Genomic DNA, 17,667 nt, shown 5'->3' on the forward strand with positions numbered 1-17,667 from the left:
CACCAAGAGCAGGAAGAACAAGAGCACTGCCGGGGCTCTGTGCAGCTATGGCAGTGACAAGACAGAGTTACTGCTACACACAAGGTGCGGGCTCTCACAGGTGACAGTGCAAGAAGCCGGACCCCAGGCTTGTACCGCGTGCGCCCCAACCAGCTAAAGCTCGTCTGTGTGCTGGAGCTCGCGCAAGGGCCTGCCCGCTAGGGGGCTTTCTGCTGCGGGTGTGTCAGGGCCCCCAGGAGCTGGAGACACCCCACGTCTGATGCAGGTGGGGGCCACATGCGCACCCAGAGGTCAAACCTCATCTAGTTGTATGTCTAAAATAAGGGCACCCTTCTGCATTAAGTCATACCACAATCTTTTTAGATCCCTTAAAAATTGCACAGAAATGAAAGCCAAAAAGACCAAGAAACGTCTCACGCATCATCAGCTTCCGCAAGCCTCAGCAGAAAAACATAGGTCAGGACATGTGTCTCCTGCATTCTCACCACAGGGTCCAACCTGAGCCTGACCTGCCTCTGAATCCAAATGTCCCTTTGCAGGAAACACAGAGGACGGAGGGAAAAACTGCCAAGTGCCACAACGAAGTGGAAGGAAATGGAAGGGACAGAGGAGAACCAACAGGTTAAAACAGATTTAAAAGACATCTCAAAGAAACATCAGTGGGCAAGAGTAAGCTACGGGATCAGGGGATGCATGCTGGGTGGGACAAAGCTAGAAGAGGGGAAACACGGGACAGTGACACTATCAAAGTCAGGATACAGGGAGGGGCTGTGGTCGGACAGGCAGGAAGGACTTCTCTGACCCAAGTGGGGTTCGCCTTTTAATAATTCATCAAGCCACACACTTGATTTGGGTGCTTTTCTGGATCCTACTCTGTATTCTGTTTTTCAATAAGATTTTCTTTTAAATCTTTGGGTGAATGGCCCAGTTTCTTGCTGCCCCAGATGAACGCTGAGACTCTTCAGGAGTCCGCATATAGCACAGTGGTCTGGAGACAGCCAGGGCCCTGTGAAGCTGTGACCCAATGGAGAGGGAGGACTCTTTCAAGGAGGACTGCACTTTTGCTGCACTGGAGAATCAGGACGCTGACACCCGAGGTCCCACAGCATTCCGGGACTGAAAGGATTTTTAGTACAACTTTGGACCCAAACTGCCAACGCTTCAATGCGGCTGCAGGTTTCTCTCCCTGAAGTTCTGGGAACGGGAGCAAGTGCGGGGGTCCAGCCATGCTCCAAAGGGCCCAGGAGGCAGCCAGCACCCTGAGCCCACTGCACACCTCCAAAATCTGCTCACACCCCAGTCATCCGTTCTGAGCCAACTGTCCTTTTCCCTGAAGAGCCCACGGTCCTAACGTCCTCTACATGGGTGCATGCTTTCATCTACAGAAGGCTGGAAGCTTCTATTCCTAATGCTTCAAAAAAAAAAAAAAATCTCTTATTGAAGAAAAATTCAAAAGATACCTATACCCTGATTTCTTTTGCTCATGTAGACTGGGTCCTGGTAACACTCTGAAAACACAAAAAAGAATCTCTCACCACATTTACAGCTTCCCTAATGTTAGTTTTATTGTAAACTGGTGAAAACAATTTGAGCCACTCTGTGAAGTTCTTGGTATTTGGTCTTAGTAGTTATATTCTCCAAAGTATTTTTATTTACATGATGTGTCAATCTTTGCAACACCCCCACCGAGAGCTGAGGAAGAGTGGGGTTTTCCAGAGGAGAACACTGAGGTCAAGAAAGGTTCTGTGGCATGCTCAAGGTCACCCAGCAAGCAGCAGACAACTGTTTTAATATGGATTTGGGCTCAAGTAATACCTTGTCTGCTCAGCCTGGTTCTGTACCACATCCGTCTTGCTGGCTCACTTTCAACATTGTTAGTCCTGGGTGTGTGGCTGCCAGTGGGACCGGCACATTACCACTCAGAGACTGCATCCTGTGCAGCGTGCATGCCTGCTACCCACCTCCCAGCACCTGCTGCTCGCCACACTCGTGTCATGAGATTCGCCACCCGTGTGACCAAGCCGGCTCTGGACTTCGCGGGGACTGGGAGGTTCTCTCCAGCCCCTGGGGAGGAATGTGGTCAGCACAGAGGAAGGGGGCCAAGGCAGGAAAGACACCACCACCCAGGACCAATGTCCAAGCCCTTCTTGGATGAGCCTGGGCTTGCTGGTCACCTGGCCAGCCACTTCCCTTTGCTGCCGGTACCAGCGAGAGCAGAGTTTCACCTGTTACAACAGTCAGGTCCATAAACACTATCTTGAAACCAAATCCTACCTGGGAAGTGTCAACCATTCCTCAAGTGACCAGGGATGCCAATTAAACCACAACCCCCCCAACCCACCCACATTCAAATAAGTCCTGATTTTTAAGTGCATTTATTAAAATAAAAACATGCCATACCATCTGCTTCATAGGCCCTAAAGGGTGGTCCACTGTAATACAATTTCCATATACTGAACTTAGGTTTCCTTAGAAAAGTAAATCTTTGGGGCACGTGGGTGGCTCAGTCGTTAAGCATCTGCCTTCAGCTCGGGTCATGATCCCAGGGTCCTGGGATCAAGCCCCACATCAGGCTCCCTGCTCTGCGGGAAGCCTGCTTCTCCCTCTCCCACTCCCCCTGCTTGTGTTCCCTCTCTTGCTGTGTCTCTCTCTGTCAAATAAATAAAATCTTTAAAAAAAAAAAAAAGAAAGAAAAGTAAATCTTTTTCTAATTTTACTTTTAAAATGTGGCCCCAGTGAGCAGAGCCCACAATACCTTTAGGGGCATTTGAAAATGTTTTACTTTCTTTCAACACCAAGAAAAAAAAAAAGATCTATTAAGTAGAAGTAGATATTTTAATATGTAAGGCCTAAGCACCTGGGCCCCTGAGCATCAGAACGCAGCTGTGCCAGGGAGCACGTAGGACCTGGGGAGAACCTGACTCCTCCAGAGCAAACAGATGGCATGGACGCAGGGGCAAAGGGGCTAAAGGCCAGCAGTGAGCCTCAGATTAGAGACCCGGACTCTCCCGATGAACACAGAAACTTGGCCCCCACACCCACCCACTCATGGAGTCAGCACCCCACCCCTGAACGCACTAGGAGAAACATTAGCCCCTCATGCATACGGGCACTAGGTTACAGCAGGAGTTCTAGCCCTACTCCGGCTCTGCAGGCCCCCTGCCCAGAGCCCAGCCACGGACGCATGGCACCTCACACCCTCAGCCGCCCCCACCGAGGCACATACCCTGTGTGTCAGGGCGGCATATAGCAGGTAGCCCGCCTGGGTGTGGACGAGTCCCTTGGGGGTCCCAGTGCTCCCCGAAGTGTACAGCAAGAAGAGCATGTCCTCGCTGCCCATGCTCTCTGGGGCGCACACAGGGTCTTCCTTGGCCATTTCCTGTAAGGGGGAAGACATAAACAGCCCCATCCGGGGCAATTACCCTCTGCCTCCATTCACCCTTCCTGAGAACACCTCTCACCCAACGGCTACAGGACTTAGCAGACTGGGTCCAGTTTGCCTTCTCTACCCTACCCTAGTTCCACTCCAGATGCAGAGAGAACAAAAAAAAAAATCATTTCTGTTACACTAAGTGTTTCAGTATGTTTATGGTATTTGAGTTCCATCTTCCCAACCACAATATAAGTCCATCAGATACCACAGGGGAACTGTGAGCACCTCCAGGGGACCCAGGTTGAGAACCACAGTCTGATAAGACTCAGTCCCAGTTAACCCAATAATTACCCCTCTTTCTCCAACTGTACAAAGTGAGGCAAACGCACCTGCTCAAGGGGGATGTCCCGATGCCCCATGTGGACCTTGTTGTCCGTCCTGTGAGCCACCAGGACATGCTGGATGGTCGGACAGTGCTTCACGGCTTCATCCACGATCTTCTTCAGCTCCACCACGCGCCCTCCCCGGAGTCCTTGGTTGAAGGTGATGACAACCTTGCACTTGGCTAATGGAGACAAACAGAGATTTCTGGTCAGTTTCCTTCCCACACTGACCCTCACAGCCCAGGCTGACAGCCACACAGTCCAGGCCTGAACATGTGATTGACAAAGTCTGTTCTTAGCAAAAGAGTCCACAAAATGTGGGGGCTCTGCCTGCTTTGCAATCTTTGTGCTCAGTGCAGAAGTGTCAGACCTTTTCTCAGCCCTGAAGGGGAGACTTCCACCAGTCCCTGCCACCTGCCCTGGGAGCTTTCCCAGGTGAGAGGCCGTCACACCGTCCTCAGCCACAGCCACCGTGGTGGCAAAGCAACACCAAAATGCAGAGACCAAGAAAGCTGGGCAGCCAGAGATCAAGCCCCAACATGTCCTGTGTGGCCCCTGCCCTGTCCAGGCTCAAGAAGCTTCACTGCCCCGAAAACAAAGGACACACCCCCAGTGGGTGCCAGAAGCTACAGGCCCCCACCCTTGTCTTTAGCAGATGGCCCTCCAGGCTCCACACCTGCTCCTCAACAACCTGGCTAGGCTCAACCAAGCCCAGGGCAATGCTGGGAAGACCCAAGCTTCCACAGCAGACTGAGAGTGAGGCCCTGAGCAGGGAACTGGATACAGACACAAACTGGGCCTCAGAACCATAGGCAAAGGAATGAGCCCCCACATCGTGCCCCAACCTGGGATGACCCAGAGGAATCAAGGCTGCAGTGGGCTATTCTCTTAACTGGCCCCTAAGGAAGAGCCCAGAACAAATACCCAGTTGTAGTACTGACCGGCAGGATCCCACACATCTTCAGACCTTTTATCACTCTACACCAAGGACTTCTTCCAAAGCCACAGGCAGAAGCACTAAGGGATTGCCCCAACCCTAGCAGCCCTCCACCAATGACTCAAGGGTTGGAGTATAAATACCCCAACTCCCTCACCATCCAGAGGCCAATCCCCATATGGGACTGAGTTCCAGGCATCCGCTGTGGAAGCTGGTCTAGTGGATTCCTCTTCCCAGCCCCATTCCCCAGCACCCTACAGCAGTTCCCAGGATCACCTCCCAAATGAACTGGCTACCCCTGAACTTTCATCTCAGGGTCTACTTCTGTGGGAGCCCTGACAGAGGCACCCATCTCCTTCAGCTTTGCAGTCTAAAAAGTGCCTTCTAGCAACACACTCATTCTTTCTTCATCCCAAGGGCCCTAGAGATGGCATGACCTTGAGAGCCATCTAAGAATTCTCTCAGCCCTTGGCTGGGTCACCCTAGGGTCAGAGAGGTACTCTAAAGGGCTTGAGGCACCCAGGGCAGTGTCATCCAACTCTGCACACCAGGGGACCCCAGCTGCCCACTCTTTGTTCCTCAGCCCTGGCCATCAGTCACCCTGGGGAAACGAAATCAGTTGAGTGGAGTCTGTCAGAGACCACCCTGGCCTACATCCCAGGTGCTGGGATTGGTCCAGGTAAACTCCCTGTGGGGCAGGAAGGGAGATGATCCAGCAGGTAGAAAGAGCCTGGCTTCAAGGGGATGAGAGACAAAGAAAGCTCAGGACACCACCCCCGCCCCTGGGGGAAAGCAGTGGCCCCAGTCCATACCCGGTGTTCGAACTCCTTTATGTGGATTATAGCCGTCCACAACCTCCCATGGCACATGCCTTGCTCCTGGCTCTCATTTGTCCGAGTCTTCCCACCCAAGCAGTTCTCTAGGGCAGGAACCTGCATGCACATGCCCAGTCCCTAGGAGGTGCTTGGAGAGCATGTCTCACTCTGTGGCTCGCCCCATAGCTGGGTGGACGGGTACAGGGTATGTGCACAACACTGGGGCACAGGCCAGATCAGCATGACACTTTACTGGGAAGCTGTGATTTTACCTCCCTGGTTTTTGAGCAGGTATTAGCATCTGTCTTCATTTTTTATTGTTCCCATAGCCAATTACCACAAACGTAGTGGTTCAGAAAACCCATATTTTAGCTCACAGTTCTCTAGTCCAGGTGAGCATGGTAGGGTTCTTTTCTTGAAGTCTCATGCCCAAAATCAAGGTAGGAGGGAGCAGAGCTCTTATCTGGAGGATCTGGAGGAGAGTCTGCTTCTGGGCTATTCACGGTGTTGGCAGAACTCAGCTCCATATAACTTCAGGACTGAGGACCCCATTTCCCCATTTCCCTTGCTGTCAGCCAAGGGTCGTTCTCAGCCTTTCGAGCCACCTACAATGTCCCCTGGCTTGTGACCTCCTTTATCATCAAAGCCAGCCAACACAGATCAAGTCCTTCTCATACTCTGACCTCCCATTCTGCACATATCCTCTGCCTCCAGCCAGAGAAAGTTCTCTGCTTTCCAGGGCTTATGTGATTACATTGGGCCCACCTGGATAATCTCCCCATTGTAATGCTCATCCCATTTGCCAAGCCCTTTTGATGTGTAAAGTAACATATTACCAGGTTTTGGGGATTAGGGTGTGGACATCTGTGGGGGCCATTATTTGCCCCCCACCCACAGTCTCTCAGAATCATTCTCCTGCCCTCCACCCTCCGCACCATACTACCCTCTCCCTCCACTCCTCACACAGCCTAAAGCAAGAGGGAAGGTAAAAGGAAGAGCAGTGGTCAGAGCCTGGAGGCCAGGCCAGGGGACAGAAATTCTAGAATAGAACATATCGACTGAGGTGGCCGCCTAGCTCATGATGAGACCCTGGTGGCCATGCTCACAATCTCACCCTCTCCCTCCCAGTGATGGATTAAAGAGAGTTGCAAATTCTTTCACCTGGTCTCATACTACTTCTTAAGGAGAAATAGGGTCTTGGTGTCCCCCCTCCACCTTGAATTCGGAATGGCCAGACTGGCTGGACGAATGGAGTACGGTAAAAATGATGCTATGTGTATTCTTGACCTGGCCTTTAGGGCAAACTGGCACTTTCTACTTCCATCTTCTTGGAACCATGAGCCACCACGTAACAAGTCTGACTGCCTGAGGTTGCCCGAGCTGGTTACGCAAACAGGCCACATGAAAGAGATGCTTCACAGCCCCCAACCATGCAAGTGAACCCAGCTTGTATCCCAGATATCATGGAGTAGATAAGCCCATGACAGCCCACTAAGATAACCCACTAAGCCCATCTGATCCCTGCCCCCACAGAATCATGAAATATAATAATAAAATTTATTTTTTAAGCACTAAGTTTCTGAGCAGTTTGTTATAAAGCAATAAATAACCAAAACACCCCCCTCATTGACCAAAGAGGATGCAAACACCCGTCCCAACAGAGTCTTGCCCGTGGAAACTGACACCTGAATAGCTGGACATGGAGGTTATAGGTGTTGGGTAAGAACCTCTTAATAGCAAAGTTTTAGAGAAAATTATAGCAGTTTCCTCTGCTGAGGGCCTCAGAGCTGACCTGGACCCTGCCCTTCTGTAGCCTTGTTGTTTAGGATTCCTGAAGTTCTGGGACCTACTCCAGCACCCACCTACTAAATCTCCAGGGCTTTTGCTTATTTTAAAGAACGTTAACAGAAACAGAAACTTGGCAACCATGACCATATCATCAAGAGAGGAAAGGAGCAACCTAGTGTAATGTTTTTTTGGGTTTTTTTTAAGATTTTATTTATTTATTTGAAGGAGAGAGACAGAGATAGTGAGAGCTAGCAAGTGAGAGCAGGAGCAGGGAGGAGAGGGAGAAGCAGGCCCCCCGCTGAGCAGGGAGCCTGACGCAGGGCTTGATCCCAGGACCCTGAGATCATGACCTGAGCCGAAGGCAGACACTTAGCCGACTGAGCCACCCAGGCACCCCAGCCGAGTATAATGTTAAAAACATGAACTCTGGTGGCAGAATGTCTGGGTTCAAATCCTGGCTCTGTCACTAACCAGCAATGTGACCTTAGGCAAGTCATTTAACCTCTCTGTGCCTCAGTTTCCTCATCTTTCCTCATTTTCAAAAACAGTAGCCTCCCAACAAAGAAAAGCCCAGGACAAGATGGTATCACTGGTGAATTCTACCAAACATTCAAAGACAAATTAATATCAATCTTCCTCAAACTTTGCCCAAATACTATAGAGGAGGAAACACTTTCTAACTAATTATATGTGGCCAGCATTACCCTGATACCAAAGCCAGACAAACACATCACAGGAAAAATAACAAAACTGCAGACCAATACCCTTTATGAATACTGATGCAAAAATCCTCAACAAAATGCTAACAAACTATATCCAGCAGCATATTAACAGGATTACAAATCATGACCAAGTGGGATTTATTCCTGGAATGCAGGAGTGGTTTGACACATGAAAATCAAAGACAGATATACAGATCATTGGAACAGAACACAGAACTCAGAAATAAGCCCTCACATAGATGGCAAATTAGTTTCGACAAAGTGCCAAGGCCCTTCAATGAGGGGGAAAAAAAAGTCTCTTCAACAAATGGTGCTGGTAGCACTGGATAACCCCAGCAAAAGAATGAAGTTGAACCTCACACCATATACAAAAATTAACTCAAAATGGATCAAAGACCTAAACGTAAAAGCAAAGACTATAAAACTCTTAGAAGAAAACATAGAGGCAAATCTTCATGACACTGGAGTTGGCAATGGATTCTTAAATACTACACCAAAACCACAAGCAACAGAAGACAAAATGGATGACCCAGACTTCATCACGATTAAAAACTTTTGTGCATCAAAGGACACTATTGAGAGAGTGAAAAGACACTCCACAGAATGGGAGAAAATAACTGCAAATGATAAATCTAATAAAGGTCCAGCCTCCAGAACATAGAGATAACTCTTACAACTCCACCAACAAAAAGACCAACAACCAATTAAAAAATGGACAAAGGGCTTATACAGACATTTCTCCAAAGAAGACACACACACAGAGAAGCACACGAAAAGATGCTCAATGATGTTAGTCATTAGAAGGGCAAATCAAACCCACAATGAAATACCACTTCGTACCCACTAGGATGGCTATCATTTTTTTTAAGTGAAATAACAAGTACTGATGAGGATTCAGAGAAACTGGGACCCTCAAACATTGCTGGCGGGAATGTAAAACAGAGCGGCAACTTTGGAAAACAGCCTGCAGTTCCTCACTAAGTTCAATATAGATTTACCACATGTGCCGGCAATGCCATGCCGAGGTATATGCACGAGAAATTGAAAGCAGGTGTTCTCGTGAACATTCAGAGCAACGCTATTCAAAAGAGCCAAGAAGCGTTAACAAGTCAAATGTCCATCAACAGACAGACAAAACATGGTATACCCGCACAGTGAAATTTTTATTTATAGAAAATGAAATGAAGCAATGATACATGCTACAACATGGATGAACCTTGAAAACACTGTGAAGTGGTCAAAGAAGTCATGTACAAAAGGCCACATATCTTATGGATTCATTTTTATGAAATATCCAGAAGAGGCAAATCATTGACACAGAAAGCAGATTAGTGGTTGCCAGACGCTGGGTGGAGCGGGCAATAGGGAGCGCCTGCTGAATGGGTATGAGATGTCCATTTGGGTGATGACAAAGGTCTGGAATAGACAGTGATGATGGTTGCACAACATTGTGAATGTGCTTAATGCCACTGAACTGTACACTTTAAGATGGTCATAATAGTAATAAAAAATGGGGGAAGGGAGAAATAGTGAGAGTATTATCACCTATCATATTTATGAAGACTAGCTTATTAAATTAAAGGAGACGACTTTTGCAAAGTGCTTAGAACAGTGCCTGGCACATAGTAGGTGCTACATGGTTTAGAGAGAGAAGGAGAAATGAGTGACAGCACCAACCCTTGAAAGTGGAGAGAGAGACATACAAAGGGAGTGGGAAGGCTTCTCAGCCCTTCCTAAAGAAGGTGGTCAGCCAGGGTCTGAGAACTCTGCTCTTTAGCTCTGTTCACTACACAAAGGCAAGTCTTTGGTGAGACACAAAGAACTCCCAGTGGCCCCCATAAGCATCTTTCTTGGTGAGCCAGCTCAGGGGACTCTCTAGGATCTCACTGAGTACGTGTCAGACCTCGAAGACATGGGGTCATTATCTAGACACTCAGCCCTCCCACACCAGAAAAAGGAGGGAGTCAATATTGTTCTGGACACTGTTGAGGAGACTCTGACCTATCTGCAGACAGAAATCCTTAAAGATGCACCACAAGCCCCCACACCTTCCTCATGTTGGAAGGCTTCTAGCTGTTGACCTGTGAGACATTCCCTATACATCCCCAGCCTCATCTCACCCTACAGGTTTCTTTCCTCCACCACAGCCATGCCAGCCCCCTCCAAGCCCTCACACGTGCTGGGCTCCTCCCACCAAGCAGCTGGGACCTACGCTGTTCCCTCCACCTGGAATATTTCTTTCCTTCTTCACCTGGTTAATCCAATGCCATCAGATCTCAGCTCACAGGACAAATGCTCGTTCAGTCATGTCCTTGTCCCTGGTGGTATCTGTCATTTGTCTCTGTGATTTTTATTAATGTCCGTCTCCATTCCAAGTCCCTGATGGCCAGGCCCCAAGGAACAAAGGCCAGGGGCCTCCAGGTTTCTCCCTCCCTCCCATATGCTCACCATCATTGATCCTCCCAGCCAAGGACTCCGCACTGAAGCCAGCAAAGACAACGGTGTGGACGGCTCCAATCCTGGCACAGGCCAGCATTGCAGCCACAGCCAGTGGGGAAACAGGCATGTAGATGGCCACCCGGTCCCCTCGTCGAATCCCATGTCTCTTCAGCGTGTTGGCCAGGCGGCACGTGGTCTCCAGCAGTTCCCTAAAGTACAAGGAAGAGAAGGCCATCAGAGATGGGGGAGGGCCAAAACACAGAGTTTTTGGGGTGGCATAATTCTGCAAACAGCAAGTACTGTATACCCAGCCAGGGACCAGAAGATAGTAGGTACTCAAGTGCTTGTTGCCGTGCAAATTCTTTTCCAGAAAACAATGTTTTCATAGTAGGCTGGTACTGACAGAGATTCATGGCCACGTAACTGTAGTAAAATGGCTGTCCTTGTGTCCATTTACAGCAGGGCTTCTCAGACAGCACAGGTGTCCAAAGCCTAAATCATCATATCCCTGAGACTTCTGGAAATGTCCGTCCTCAAAGGTGATCTCCTAAGACCTTATTGGGTAAAGTAAGGCCTCAGTTTTCTGAATCAACACAGCCCAGTGACACCAAGCAAGGCTCTAGCCCAGAGACCCCGGCTCATGCAGCAGATTCCCAACTCTGTGTAGCCACAGTAAGTGGGAGGGAAGGCTGGCCGCAGGACGACCCTCCACCCTGCAGCCCCGAGACAGGGAGGGCAGGCACTGAGAGCACCCCGTTCTTCTGTGTGCAAGGCACTGAATGCACGTGACGCATTGAAGACCCAGGGGCAGCCAGACCCCCACCCCCTCCCACCTCTCCTGTCCACGTGACTCTCCTTCCCCTCCAGGACTAACCACGAGGTTCCGCCTGCCAATCAGAATGCAGCATCTCCCTGGAGAAGCGGACTGGTTTAAGGATTGGCACGTGACCCAATCCAGCCCAGTCAGAGTCAATGACCATCAACTCCGGAAACTCCAGAGTACTCCCTGCAGGCGCCCACTTGTCTGGAGTGGAGCAGGAAGTAGAGAAAAGCAACCTGGGGAACTTGACGTTCCATTCCGTGTTGTTCCAGCAGCTGGTCCAGCTGACCCTGGGCTATGCAAATAGCCAATCATTTTACCATTTTTGCTATGACTTGATTTTAATTTGTTATTTAATCACAGAACTAACAGGGAAAGACAGAATAAAGGGCAGCCAACCAACCAAACCACACCTGCGCTCTGCATCGCTCCAGCAGGTCTGAGTGGGGCAGCGCCGACTTCTGCAGGCCCTGCCAGCCAGAGACCAGACCTCCTAGCTCTGCAAGAACCCCTTACAAGCGTGTGTGCCTACTTCTCCTCTGTTCAAAGGGTCGTCAAGGAAAGGGCTCTGAAGAAAGGACAAGCTCAGCAAGAGGCCGCCTAGAAACACCAGGGGAATGAAAATGAACACTCCCCATTTCAGGCAGAGACTTCAAGGGGGCCTTTGTTTCTTCCCAAAGCCATCCAGCAAGAAGACCTGATGAGAACCAGATCATAATTCCTTCGCCTCGCGACCAGTGACTCATGCCCAGGCTGGCTCTGGCATGCCTCTTCTGCAAGATTTCATCTCCTCCTTAAAGCTTTCAGGAGGACAAAGACATCATTCAGTGGTGCCCCACCCGTACCTTGCCTAAGTTTATGATGAAAGAAAGAGCACTTCCCAACAGTCCCCAACACCAAACTCCCCAGAATCCAGAACCTGTAAACATCCATACTAATCCAGGGAAGGAGGCTGGAACAGCCTGTGACTATTGAAGAGGCAGCTATGATCAGCCATGCAGGAGAGTAAACTCAAGTCCAGTGGAGGCACCATTTTTATAGCTAAGGATTTAAGCCCCTGGGCAGTGCTCAGGGATGTGCAGGCTTGAATGTGTGTTATACATCAATGGTGATGAAAATCTGTAGACCAAAGGCAGCAGTTAGAAGTCAAGAAACAAATGTGAACTGTCTAGACAGAGCAGCCTGGGTTAGTTTTCTATAGTAGCTGCATTAAACATGGCAGCTTACCTTTCTCAACTGCCATGTGATCATCTGAGAAACAGCAGGTGCCATGCACCTTGTGTACCTGTCGCAAATGTTAGTGAGAAGCATCACCCATCCAGGACCCTGCCAAACATTCAGAAGGTATTATCTTTCCCATCAGATCTCTTTGTCATCATTTTCTAAAATTCTTTTTTTTTTTTTTAAAGATTTTATTTATTTATTTGAGAGAGAATGAGAGAGAGCACATGAGAGGGGGGAGGGTCAGAGGGAGAAGCAGACTCCCCGCCGAGCGGGGAGCCCGATGCGGGACTCGATCCAGGGACTCCAGGATCATGACCTGAGCCGAAGGCAGTCGCTTAACCAACTGAGCCACCCAGGCGCCCCATTTTCTAAAATTCTAAAAATCTAAATTCTAAAAATCATTTCTAAAATCGCATAATGGGTGAATTCCTAAGATGTTAAAAATTCCATCCAGACACTGTGGGGATGAGATGTGGGGATCACAGCTCTGACTAGAAAGATGAAGGCACATGCATGAGAGTGTGAAGGGCATTTATCACCTCAGCTTGGTGCTACAGTCTCTGAGGGCAGCAGGTAGAACTTTCTGGACAGGTTGGCTGTGGTGAGAAGGAGCAAGGGAGCAGTGGCCGGAGTCACCCCCCTATTGCAGGACAGTTGAACTACGGCCCTGGAGGAGGGTCTGGAGACCAAGCTGAGGCAGCCCGTGGGTTCCCTGGAGGATCCAGAGGCATCAACATGGGCTGCATCTGGAGCTGCGTCCAGTGGGTCACAGATTCCTGCTGCTACATCCAGAGGAGCGGTTTCTGATAAAGAATTTGATCTGGGTAAATCTCCAAGCACATTCCTCTTCTTATCCACTCTACCAAGGCCATAAACCTCAAAATCAAAGGGCTCCTTGAAGGTCAGATGGTACAGTCTCCCTTGGGGTCCAGAAATCTTGTTGCCACATTCTTGCCCACAGTGGTCCAGCCTCTGCTTAAGTATGATACTGCTGGAAGTCACACCTCACAGGGTTCTCTCTTGCTTTGTCATTTTAGTAGAGAAACAGTCATCCTAAAATTGGACCAAGTTCTGCAGCTATACAAATTCCACACATTGGTCCTAGCTCAGCTCTTTAAAGCTGAATAAATGTCATTCAATGATAGCTCTTCAAATTTCTCAATACCCTCCCATACCCCAGGAAGCCTTTCTTCTCCCAGTTCTGTCGTCCAGCCATCCATGACCCCACTTACTCTCTATAGATATACCTCCAGGTTACCAAATGGACCCCCACGTTCTCATGGTTTCTGTCTAGAGCAGAATGTGGGTACCGAGACCCTTGACCTCAACTCTACATTTAATAATGTAAATTAAGAACATGTTGATTTCCTCCACACTTTTGCCATTGGAAAATACGGTCAGCAAACCTAGGTCTTCAAATCATTGAAAAATAAACATATTCGAGTGATCCTATCACTCCACATATTCAGAAACTGCTCAAAAGCATGTTCTTGGATATTTGTCACTTCTCAAAGACTCCCACAAACTGAAATGCTACTATTTCTGTATCAAAAAGATAATGCTGCCACTCGGAGGCTGGTGCTTTGGGCTGTCACTGCAGGAAATACTGGCTTCCTTGTGCCGGACAGGGTCTTCCCAAGGGATGGCAGCTTGCAGCTTTCTGAGAAAAGATCTCACTGAGGTGAGTTAGAGTTATGTTTTCAAGTGCAAAGAGAAAAGTAACATTTGTTATTCCAGTACTGAGCAAGATATCTAAGTTTGTCTGCAATGTAGACTCTTCAGGGCCAGACCTTCAATATGAACATATACAAATAATGTGCACAAATACATAAATTTGGCATGGTGTCAGTGATGCTTAATACCAGTAAAATGCTGCCTGGCCTTGGGGGAAGGGAGAAGACTTTCTATAGCCAACTATTAGGCATCAGCAGGGAATAATGTTTATCCAATGCTAAAGACATAATCTGACCTCAAGTATTTGTAACCAACATGACACTTGCCAATGTCTCAGCCAGTAAAAAGGCCCCTGGCCCAGCTCAGTCCAAAATAGGACACAGCTGGAAATAGAGTTCAGAAGAAAGACAAGAATAAATACACTGGTATTTATTTATTTATCTATATTCTAATTAAAGCTATTTTTTCATGGTTATTGTTGGAAAGTATTTTTACCTTCTAGCCATTTCCCAGTGACAGCCCAGGGAAGTAAGATAAGCCGTGTGTGTGTGTGTGTGTGTGTGTGTGTGTTGTATTTAAGAAATAAACAAATTGGGAATGCATGATTCGTTCACTTCCTACAATTATTCTGGCTCTTAGTGTTCATTAAATAAATACTTACCACCTTCATTGTCCATCTACCCCACTAAGTACAAGCTCTACTTGGGCAGGGATTTGGGGGTTATTGCCTTCTTCCTAGGGCCTACAACTGAGCCTAGTTCATAGAAGGCTTGATAAATATTTGTTGAATGAATGGGAACAGCAGATAAGTGAGAAATGACAAGAACTCTGGCAGGCGCAGGACTCCTCAGGCCTGTGCTCTCACCATGAGCGCCTGTCCACTCTGCAGACGCCTTCCATCTCCCTGCACGGAGAGAGGGCAAGGCTGGCCGTCACATCAGCATCACACAGGCAGGAAAATGTCCTACCCCTTTGGCAGCAAATGAGAGGGACCACTCCCACTGATAAAGCACCCACAGCTACCTTCCTCTTCAGTTTCTTCTGCCAATAAGGGAAATGAACCCAGGTGATCATGTCGGTATTGTGTACATAAGGCCTGTGACAAACACAAAGTCCTTCAGAGCCCCTGCTCTCCTGCAAGCCTAGGTGCTGCAGAACCTGAAAGGGCACTCAGCTTGCTTCTCTGCAGTTCAGTATTTTCTTCAGCAAGCCACTTTTGGAAGATGAGGTGGGGAGAGAAGAAAAAGAAGCAGAACAAAGCAGGAGGGTCCCTTTCTCACACAGGGCTTACATGGAGGGCCAGGCAGGGCACGTCAACAGCTCATGAATTGTGTCTCAGAACCAGGCCTAGGGACAAACTCCTTCCCTCCGGACAGACTCCTCTGACCCTGACATTACTGTAGCCACTAAATCTGATTTAATGGTGATAAAATTTGCTCACTCTGCTACTCACAACCACTGGGAATAGAAGTCCAGGAAATTCAGCTGAATGGGTTCATAAATCAAGTGTGAAATTCCTTATACATCATTATTTGATTTCATGACCATGACCTTTAGCGAAGAGAAGCTGCAATGGAATATAAAGCAGTAGCCTCACTTAAAGGTGAACAATTCCCGAAGTTGATGTTTGCCAAGGAAGGCCCCCGACATGGGCTTTTCAAGAAACAACAGCTGAATTGTCACTGGTGACACGAAGTCAGCCCGTGAAACTGCAGTCACTACAGCTGCAGGTTTGCTACCTTCCTCACAGAAGGTACGTGGGTCTTCAGGGCGCCCGGCTGGCTCAGTTAAGCGTCTGACTCTTGATTCCGGCTCGGGTCGTGATCTCAGGGTGGTGAGATGGAGCCCCATATCAGGGTCTGTGTCCAGCGGGGAATATGCTTGAGGATTCTCTCTCTCCCTTTCCCTCTGGCTCCTCCCCCACCCCAAATAAATAAATAAATAAATAAATAAATAAATAAATAAATAAAATGAAGGTAAGTGTATTTTCCTTGAGTCTATGCTATAGTTTATGGAAAGTACTGGACCTGGAAAGTTTATCTCAGGAGATAACCATTGGAAGCCAAACTACATCTGATCAGAGACAGGTTCCCACCTGTTTCCCACATACCTGGGGCCTTGACAGTCCCATCTGCAGCAGCCGAGTAACAGGGCCCACTACCAAGGCGTTTGTGAGACTGCTATAGTCTGAGTTCCCAAGTTCCTACATGGATATCCTACCCTCAAAGATGATGGTTTAGGAGCTGGGGCATTTGGGAGGTGATTAGGTCATGAATGGGGTGGCACCCTCAGGAATGGGGTCAGTGCTCTTATAGAAGAGATCTCACAGAGCCCCCTTGCCCTTCCCACCAGGTGAGGACAGAGCAAGAGGGCAGTGGCTATAACCTAGGAAGAGGGTCCTCAGCAGAATGTGACCATCCTGCTGCCTTGATCTTGGACTACTTGGACTGTGAGAAATAAGTTTCTGTTGTTTATAAGGTACCCAGGATATGATGTTTTGTTACAGCAGCCCCAACAGACTAAGACAAGGACCATATATGAAGTCAAGGCATCCTATAAACAGTAGCTATAATTATGGTGGAAAAAGGAAATCAGCATCAGTCAGTGGTTCTTCAAGTGCCTCTTCACAGGAGGAAGAATGAAAATGCCAGTTTGCTTTGGTGTAAGTCGCTGTCATTGGCTCAGGGTGAACGGGCCCCAAGTGTATTCCAATGCCTTGTGTGAAGCCTTCACCTGCACAGCCCACCTGCTGCATGCTCCCACAGCAGGTGCTGATGGGAAAGCCTCACCTTGAGGGGGTCAGAGGATCTGAGAAGGATGCATCATGCACAGCTGGCGTTGCCTCTGGCCTGCAGGTTGCAGGCACTTAGCCCATGGCCATTGGTTCCTAGAGGCTGGACATGCCACGCTCTGAGCACCCCACCTGTCTGTCACCCACCGTGTCTCCACCATATCCACCAGCCATCCCACCTTCTCCAGCCACACTTGCCACCCACTGTGAGTACAGGGAACCTCCTCTCCATGACCAGCCATGACCACTTTCTGGTTCCTTCCCCAACCCCCTCATGTTGGCATCCTCCTGCCTACCCATCCCCCCATTCACATTTCCTTCCCATGGAACAACAGTAACAGCTATTCAGCAAATGTCCTGTGCCCAGGACTACTCTGACTGCACACACACATTTACCCCTCACAAAAGCTCATGGTATGAGCTGCCATCCCCCCTGCCCCACCTCCATTTCTCAGATAAGGAAGCTAAGGCAAACAGAACTTAACCGACTTCCGAAAAAGTCAGGGCAGGATTCAAACCCCGGCCTGGCTCCGAGGGTCCTGCTCTTAAGCAGTTCCCCTCAAAGCCCTCAACATCAGGACAGCTAGTTTTCCATGGCAAAGCTTCCCAAATTTCATGATTTCTGCCACCCACCAACTCTGTTGTTATTTATGTAACATTTGGGGGAGGGTAGTTTCTTTTTTAATGCACATTCATTTTTT

The 17,667-nt window shown here is 48.7% G+C and overlaps 1 protein-coding gene across 2 annotated transcripts in view; it reads right to left on the reverse strand.

Moving 5' to 3' along the window:
• Positions 1–17,667, reverse strand: part of ACSS1 (acyl-CoA synthetase short chain family member 1) — a 60,446-nt gene that overhangs the window by 21,456 nt on the left and 21,323 nt on the right. For both annotated transcript variants that reach the window (XM_081833279.1, XM_006741181.3), the window contains exons 3-5: positions 10,467–10,666; positions 3,763–3,938; positions 3,227–3,379 (exon numbers count right to left, since the gene is read on the reverse strand). In XM_081833279.1, the coding sequence (XP_081689405.1) occupies positions 3,227–3,379; positions 3,763–3,938; positions 10,467–10,666 (529 nt within the window). The remainder of the gene's footprint in view (positions 1–3,226; positions 3,380–3,762; positions 3,939–10,466; positions 10,667–17,667) is intronic.

This window comes from Leptonychotes weddellii, chromosome 10 (assembly GCF_054177405.1).
Source record: "Leptonychotes weddellii isolate Sample4059 chromosome 10, ASM5417740v2, whole genome shotgun sequence".
NCBI lineage: Eukaryota > Metazoa > Chordata > Mammalia > Carnivora > Phocidae > Leptonychotes > Leptonychotes weddellii.